Source organism: Pezoporus wallicus, unplaced genomic scaffold (assembly GCF_028554395.1).
Source record: "Pezoporus wallicus isolate ANWC-B61680 ecotype Strahan unplaced genomic scaffold, APGP_CSIRO_Pwel_v1 scaffold_2584, whole genome shotgun sequence".
NCBI lineage: Eukaryota > Metazoa > Chordata > Aves > Psittaciformes > Psittacidae > Pezoporus > Pezoporus wallicus.
The window spans coordinates 8,042,365-8,051,092 of record NW_026642851.1 but is presented as its reverse complement, the minus strand read 5'-3'; the positions used below and the strand labels follow the sequence as shown (position 1 = coordinate 8,051,092).

The following is an 8,728-nucleotide window of genomic DNA, read 5'->3' as shown; positions in this document are numbered from 1 at the left end:
TAAGGAGAAATACACGAATTCTTGCTGTGCCGTTCCCCCAGCACTAATGAGCAAGTGAAAAATGAACGGCACAAGCCTACGATGAGGAGCTGAATTTACTGCGCTGGCTGAGATGTGACTGCCCCGTGGGACCGCTGGTGTGCCCCGGAGACTCGGTCTTGGAAAGGCAGCAACACCGCGCCTGGAAACTAACGGGGATACAAAGCTGGAGAAACGCGAAGACATTCCTCACGCCGCTGCGGGGGTTGCGTGTGCAACCGGCGTGAGGCCAAGGCTCCCCACCGCGGGCCCGGGCCCCTCACCGTGCCGCCCCGCCCGCGCGGCAGGTGCCCGCTGCCAGGCCTTGGGCCTAACTTCGGTGAACGGCCGGGCTCTCGCACGGCACCGCCAGCACCGCGGCTGGCTCCCTGCGGCGCAAGGAAGCCTCGGGCAGGTGCGCCCGTAAGGCGGCCGCAGCGCACCACCCTCCACCTCCCCCCTCTCGGGGCGGCGGCGCGGACCCCGCCATCTCGCCCCCCTCGGGGCGGCTGCGGCGTGGGGCTCGCCCTCCTTTCCTCCGTCCCTCCCCTCGCTGCGGGCCGGGCCGTGCCGCGCCGGTGGGCTTGGCTTGGGCTGCGGCTGCAGCGCGGGGCTCGCTGTGAGTCACCCAGTCCGCGGCGCGGGGAACCGAGCGCGCAGGCACACGGCAGAGGCGGTGGGGGCGGGCGGCGGCGAGCGGGCGGGGGCGACAGGCACTGGCTCCCCGCCCGCCCACTCGCCCATGCTGCCGAGCCGCAGTCAGCCGGAGCGCCGCTTCCTCCTCAGCCGTCGCCGATGACCTCCTCGCCCGCAGGCAGCCGCTGAGGACCCCCGGCGTCCACGCCAGGGCAGGGGATGGTAGATCGGCCCCCGGGAGACACGTCCACCCCAGCTCGCAGCACAGCAGCCTCGGTTGCCGCCGCCACCGCCCGTGGGAGCCGCCGCCTGAGAGGAGCCGCAAAATGAACCCCCAGTGCGCCCGTTGTGGCAAAGTGGTCTATCCCACCGAGAAAGTCAACTGCCTGGACAAGGTGCTGGGGCGCGGGGGGACGGGGACGGCACCTCCCGGGTGTACCCAACCTGCGCACCGCTCCCTTCGGCTCCGGCGGGGCGGGCAGGGCCGGGTGAGGGGGCAGGTGGCAAGTGCAGCGCCCCGGGGGTCGCGGCTGAGCCGGCGTCCGCAGCGCCGAGCGACAGCCGCCGTGTCACCGCGCTGGCGCAGGATGGGGGGCGATCGGGCCCGGCGGCACGGAGAGTCCCTGCGGTGCCCGCCCGGGCAGTGACGGTGCCGGCGGCCGGTCCCCGCGGGCCCCCCAGGGGTGAAGTTGTAGGCGGTCCCCGCCCGGCTGCAGTTGTCGGTCCTTCCCCGAGCTGGGGAAGCTGCCCCTAACGCCATGGCCGCCTTGGCGGGGACGGTGGCCGGGTCGGCGGAGTGGCGGCAGCCCTGTCCCTCGGGATGTCCCCGGTGAAACGGCCGAATGCCGTGAATAACAGCGACGAACGAGGCTGTGACAGATGCGCCAAATTAACGTCCCTGGAAAGGCAAGGAGCTACCGGAGGAGAATACCGTATTGTGTTCTAAATTTAGTGTCTGTTCAGTGTACCAAGAAACCAGCTGTCACGTTAGTTAGTGATTTTATTTGCATAGAATTGTGTTCTTAGCAAGCGGTGTCGGTTTTTTCTTTAACGAGGCAAAATGTCAAACTCCTGCTTGAGTTGCCTTTAAAATAATCCTGGCAAGATCAGTGTGTAGAGGTCCATAACAGGTCCACCTTAGCAGAAAATTTACATTTCTGATAGTGTTTCAGAAGCCCGTTTGCTTTTCCGTGAAAGTAATTATTTCGAGTTAGTTTACAAATATATGCAATGTAAGGCCAAAATATTGACCTCTAATTATGTTTTTATATTTACTGTATCCTAACCTAGCTTTCAAAACATTAGAATTGTAAGTAATTCTACTTTATGTTTCTTTGTAGTACTGGCATAAAGGATGTTTCCACTGTGAAGTTTGCAAAATGGCTCTGAACATGAATAACTACAAAGGATATGAAAAGAAACCTTATTGCAATGCGTAAGTATTGTAAATATCAAGTCTTGCAGAAATGCACATGAAAAGAAAACCTGGCTGTGGATACTGTCAAATGGGTATTGCCATGCTGTAAAAAACTTGATCTAGAGATGCAAAACTGCAGTCCAGAGCAGTTTAGTATCTTTTCGGGTTGCTTATTGAACTTTCATTGAAGTGATAGAAGATGAAAATGTTTGATTATGATGTGTTTAGGCAGTGTTTTAATATCGGATCTCAGGATAGAGATTCTTTCCTTCCAGAAAGTGTCGGATTTAGTGCTGACTCCTATTACATTCATTATTGGTCTGCTGGGTTACAGTTGTCCATTATGCAGTAGCTCTCTGTTCAGGGTTATGGACCTGATCAGCATTTTGTAGTAAGAAAACAAAGTGCTTCTCGTTTGTGTAGTTCACCAGAGACAATATCCTGTTAGAGATCATGACTACCTATTTTTAAAACTGTTATGTTCACATATCTCAGATTACTGAACTGGATATTTACAAAATCCCTGCTTCCAGTGCTTCATGCTATTTTGTATTTTGCTGCTGTCTTAGAGTTTGATAAAGAATATAGATTAATTTTGGTTGTAGAGTGTGAACATGCTGTGTTCCACTTTTAGATTTTTTTGCGTTGTTGTGCAGATCTTGGAGAGTGCTTTGATGTTTGGCTTGCAAATACTGCAGAAGAACATTTTGATACATGTAGAAAAAAGGTGCTTACTGTTCTTTGTACTGTGTTTCTAAGATTAGCTATGTGCATTTCAGTATGTTTTAATTTTTAGAAAGTTATATGCTTTGTTAGAAGGGCATCTCCAAAGGGTCTGGAATTGAATTTGATGTTATATGTTACTCATATATTGCTATATTGTTACTATTTTCACCTTCATGTACTTAGAACATATGTTTTAAGTGACAGAATTTTGAAACTATAGACACGTTGTAGTTTTTTTTTCAGAAATACTCTCCTATACTCATCTTAAAATACTTGTTTCATGTTGAGCTAGATAGTCTGTGGTTGGTTGTCACAGATAGTTCAACAGCAGATGCTCATTTCTTCCAGGCTAAAATTGAAGCCAGATAGTTCCTATCTGTATAAAAAATGAGTTTCGTAATTAAAACTGCTGCGCTGCCAAAACTTGAAACACCTGTTTCAGTGTGCACAGTTGTAGTTAGATTGCTTTAAGAACATATGGAGTTACACACGTACATTTCTAGCTTTCCCTGAAGCACTCTAGTTCCTCATAGTGCTCTATGGGGGTGACGTTAGACCTCTTGTAATAAACTGTGGTCAGTTTTCAGTCATAAGTGCTGTAGAGAAAGCTCTGCAGGAAGGGAGATTAAAGCTTCAACAGGTGGTATGTTGCAAGTTGAGACTAATCTAGAGGTTACTGGCCCTAGATGGGACTCTGCTGGTGGTGCTATTTGAGTTGAAGTATAAGTACAGTCTTAGGTCCTTTACAGTGATTAAAGCTCTGATAATATTTTGGTGACTTTTACCAAAATTTTTGTGGCTAAATTTCAGCGGTGATACTTTAGTTGTTTGATCTTTCCTGACCTACCTAATCAGATACTTGTGCTTAATAACATTATTTGTTTACAAAGTATCCTCTGTGCTATACATCTGTGTTTCCATGCTGTGCATAATTAATTTCTGTTGTAGGAGAGGTTTTCATCTATGTAGTTACGCTACGTTGTGTGTCTTTCTCTTTACAGATGAGGGGGAAAAAGGATGGTGGATATGTTATATACCATTAAGGTGCTATTCTTCCTTCTTCCTGGTAGTTGCTGTAATGATCTTTGTAGTAGTGATGCTTGAAAAAAAAAATCTCTATTTTTGAAATGTCTCTCAAACCTGATGTATGAAACAGGAAGAAACAATGAAAGTCCATGGAAGAATTAGTTTCTGGTACTAAAGAAGTGACAGAATTTAAAGTATAGTATCAACAATGTGTATTTTGTTCTTAAGTTTCAGTAAACTTAAGGGCATTTGTTGTTTTGTTTTGTTTTATTTTATTTTTTAGAGAAACTTCAATCAAATGCTCTCATTTCATGTGTTCTGTGGAATCACAAAGGGAAGAAGAAGGTGTGCTTTTTTGGTTTCAACAAACTTTAATATCCCTCGAAGGAGGGATAAGATGTTTATGTTTTGAAAATACAATTGATTTAAACGATGATATCTTGACACAGTACTCTTGCATCTTAAAGGTTACTTATTTGCAGGGAGTATGCCACTATAGTATTTCAAGTTATGATGTGTCTTATCCAGTGTTCATCAGCAAGAGGAAAATCCATTTTTATGTTAAATACTGCTTGATCAGAAAATCTTTGAGAAAAGAGGGCAGATTTACTCATACAAACACCTATAAGTACTTGAAAAGAGCAATTACTGTTAGATTGTTTATTGAGGCTATCCATCAATGAGAGTGTAATTTGTAGGTAAAGTGAAGTATGCACTGATTTGGATGGGAGAGCAACTCCATGAAGTAGTTCAGTAGGTTTGGAAGTTAGCTTTTTGTAAGTTGAAGAGCATGTATCTTCAATAATTTCTGTATCTGTATCTTAGTTCAGAGGTTTGTTCATGTACTTGACTATATTTTGACTTTTGAACCTAAAATATTCCACTCTTTTCAGGTGCTTAAATTAATAATTCTTTCTGCAGTACTGGCAAAGACCAGAAGTTACTTTAATTGTAGAACTTAGTTGTGTTTCTATTAATATAAGAAAAAGATACTGATTTGTGAATGCTCAAGCTACACTTCTGGTGGAGGAGAGTCAAGTCAGATGGATTAACAGGAACTAGTAAACTAAGAAGTAATATATTGTGAAATAGTTTGATTCAGTGACCATTAGAAAAGGGCAGAAATATTTGTAAATGCAAGAATTCTGCTTTTTTTTTTTTTTTTTAAGGGCAAATTTTTTTTTTTAGGCAGCTTGTCACATTTCCAGCAAAATGGTTGCGTGGGTTCTATGTGATAGGGTTACACTGATAGCAAAAGTAGTGTCTGTGCTACTGACACAGTAGAACTGGTACAGGTCAAGAAGCTGAGTTGCCTAGTATTACAGTTATCATACTGCTTTTGTAAGTTGTAGATTTATGAAAGATTTTGCAACTGGGTTAGAGGGAAGACTTTGTCTACATGTGCCCATCTATAACATGGCTTTGAAAAGAACTATCTTTGTATCACTAAGTTTCCATGAAGTTTCTTGGTCTGGCTCCTTTAAACCTTTCAGTTCTCTTACTTGTAGAGAAAAGATTATGCAACTTTGTTCCCTCTCTCTTTTTTATTATTTACATAATTTGTGACATGTTTGAGTTAGGATATTTTATCTCTGCTTGTTTGTGCAGTGCTTAGAATATTGTGCTTTTATCTCAGCTGGGACCTCCAAGTAGTACAGTGCTCTGACTTATGGTATTATGTTTCTTGATTTACTCGCATTCATGTTTTATCTAAAGGCCTCCTACACAACACTGTGAAGCTTGTAGGTTCTTAACACATGGACACTGCTAGATTTCTCTGAACAACTTTAGTCTTGTCTTTTTATTTGCTGTCTGACTTTACATATGCCACATTGACAGAGAGCTGCCTGATTTGTGAAATAATGTTGATGAGACTAAGGGCTCAGACTTGCAGCTGGGTTTTGCAGTCAAGCCAGGTGCTATGCATTGCTTGAATTCGGTGAATGGGCCATTCCTTGTCTCTATGAATGTGCATGTAGGTAGTAAAATACACAATTAGGACAATTAAAATGACTTGGGTAGTCCAATGATTTGTTAAATCAAGGTGGCTTTAATGAGGAAAGCCCTATTCCACTTTAATATCTGCAGATAGAGATTGATTAATATATAGGGAAATTATGAAAGTTGTTGTTATTATTTGCAAACTCAGAGCTGATTCTTCCCAGCTGCAAATTACAAAGACGATTCAAGGAAATGAATGGCATTTTGGCAACTAACAATCTGTGTACTAGTTCTCAAGCTTGTTAAATGATTGAATCATTTAGGATGATTAGATGGTAACTTATTCTTATGAATGGTAACTTATTCTTACGAATATTCATATAAATACTTTTTTGACAGATTCACTAGACCAAAACACAAGACTACTTTTTATGCAAAACGTAAAAGCTGAAGTGCGTGTTTTTGGAATTTTGTCTTTGCATTAGCTATACCTGTTGAAGCAAATAGACTTCATGCATGTGTGAACGCATCTGACAGAGATGTATCTTTTAATTTCAGCAAAATCTAATAGATTAAGCTTCTGCAGACCTGATATACCCTCTTGCAAAAAGCAAACAACCTCACTGTTGGGATAAATTCTTCTGAAATATTTAGTATCTAAATTTTGCTAATCGCCTGCACACAGGAAAGCTTCATTCAAGTTTTTATTTATGACAGTCACCATATGGAATGATTACATAACTTCAAAATTGCTATCTACTGTCATGTTAGCATGAATTATGGACATGAAGAAAACTTCATTTTTCCTAGATTTAATTTCTTTTTAACTTATGTCAGTAGGAAATAGATATGGAAATCCGTTTGAAATATTGTGATGTTGTTAGAGGAATTATACTACACTTCTAATCTGCAAGTGCAGTCATAATTTACGGGTACTATAGGTAAGGGATGAAAAACGTTGAAGTTATTTTATACCAGCTTGGAAATGGTAAGAGCATGGTACAACTTTCTAGACAGTCGGAAGAGTTGGACAGTGGAAGCAGTTGCTTGTAATCAGTGGATGTATGTGGCCATAACATGGAATCCATTGTCCTCAAATGTGAACATGTGTACAGGAGTTTGGTCTTAGCTGTGAAACATGCATGCGTTTTCTTTTTACCAGTCAGAAAACTTTTAGAAGGTGACTAGGAGTGTGAAGATACTAGTCTTACAAAAATAGCTAGCATCATCTTATTTTTCAGTACTGATTTCAACAAGTGATTATTTCTCGCTTTCAATATAGTAGGAAGAAAGAAAAAGAGAAGGTAAGGAACAGTAAGAATATTAATGTGCGTGTGTTTCCTCCTTGTTTTAGGGCTTTTCAGCTGTTTCTGATCATTAGATTTGATCAAACGTAAGCTATTATATAAGTCAGTCCAAAAGGGTCATTCTTATAAAAAGAAACAACCCAGAAACTCCTATGCAAACCTGCCTAGAAGGGAAGGATTTGTGTTTTATTACTTTATTAACTTTGTGTATTGAAGACTTTCTTCTTAGGGTGTAATGTAAAATAAGTAATGTGAATAACAGAACCACTAGAAAAACAGCTGGTAAGGGTCTTCAGTCAGAGTCTAATACACCTGTCATTTAAGTCCATTATTTATTGTTCAGCATCCCATAAGTATGAATTCCAATATTTGATAACAGTTATGTCTCCTGTCAGCAATCTTTTCTTTAAACAAAGCAGCTCTAACTCTTTCCCCGTAGATCATATTTTTTGGTAATTCTTGTTTCTCTACCTTCAATTATCTCCAGAGGGTCTGCGTGTGTGTGTATATATATATATATATATATATATATGTATTCTTTGAATTGCAGTGCCCAGTGGAGCATTACCAGAGCTGGTAGAACTGCAAGTGTGCCTGTGCAACTCATACATAATTCTTCTCCTAAGTCCCAGTACAGTCATTGCAATGTTTTGTTTCATTGCAAAACCCAAACTACTGTTAAGTCATATTTAGATTGTTGTGGGCTACAGTTCTATCTTTCTACGCACAACTGCAACCTCAGCAGTTGTTATTATCCATTATCTGAGCAGTTAATTGTTCTTGGCTAAGCACAGAATCTTCCACTTGTTCTCATTGAACTAAATCTCCATTTTTCCCCAGGCTGTTTCTCCAATTTGTTAAGTTCATTTTATATTCTAATTTTGTTCTCTAATGTGCTTACATCCTCCTCCTATCAACCCTCCCACCAGACAGCCTGTAAGCACATTGCCAATTTAATAAGTGTAATCTTCATTTTATCACCCAGGTCGCTAGCTAAAGGCCTGGAAGGACACTGGGAGCAGTATGTGGTCTGTGGTCTGATGCAGCCTTCCCTTCTGTCGTGAGCAGTGATGAATGAGTGAAGTTCTTTATCTTCTCTACCTATTCATGGAGTGCTAGATCAAGTGTCGAGTTCTGCAAGAGAAAGAAAATAAAATTGCGAAAGAGCGTAATCAGTATGGATATTTATGCGAACTCTGCTTAAATATGAAGGACAGCTACAAGTAGAGGAAACATACATGCTCCCTGCTTGCTGCTGTGGTATCTTACTTGGTTAATTGAGTATTAATTCCAGTAATGAAAGGGAAAGTAGGACAAGAAACCAAGCCAGTTTGCTAGAACAATTGAAGTAGCTTCTAAAGCTAAATATATTTGAGCCTCTGAAAGGTGTTAGATGCATATCTTTAAACTCTTTGAAGAAGGCACATGAGAACACTTTGTCAGAGTTGCTGAATGCCGTGCATGAGGTGGATGATGGTTAGTTGCAAAGGAATTACTAAAGAATAAGCATCACTGACACTCGGATCTTGGGAAGAGTAGGGCTGTGTTTCTGATTGCTATGACTGTGCCTGAGTAATGGGATGCAGAAACGTTTCTCAGGTTCAACATGTTCAGTTGACCGTGTCCTGATTGCATGTTTGATTCCATGTTTTGAGAC

The 8,728-nt window shown here is 42.3% G+C and overlaps 1 protein-coding gene across 2 annotated transcripts in view; it reads left to right on the top strand.

The window, feature by feature from the left end:
* The first annotated feature begins 589 nt into the window (after positions 1-589).
* The window catches only part of NEBL (nebulette), a 247,158-nt gene continuing 239,019 nt past the window's right edge, over positions 590-8,728 (top strand). The window contains exons 1-2 of one of the 2 annotated variants that reach the window (XM_057432781.1): positions 590-1,049; positions 1,995-2,089. In XM_057432781.1, the coding sequence (XP_057288764.1) occupies positions 981-1,049; positions 1,995-2,089 (164 nt within the window). In that variant the 5' untranslated portion in view covers positions 590-980. The remainder of the gene's footprint in view (positions 1,050-1,994; positions 2,090-8,728) is intronic. The other variant, XM_057432780.1, reaches the window with a different exon arrangement.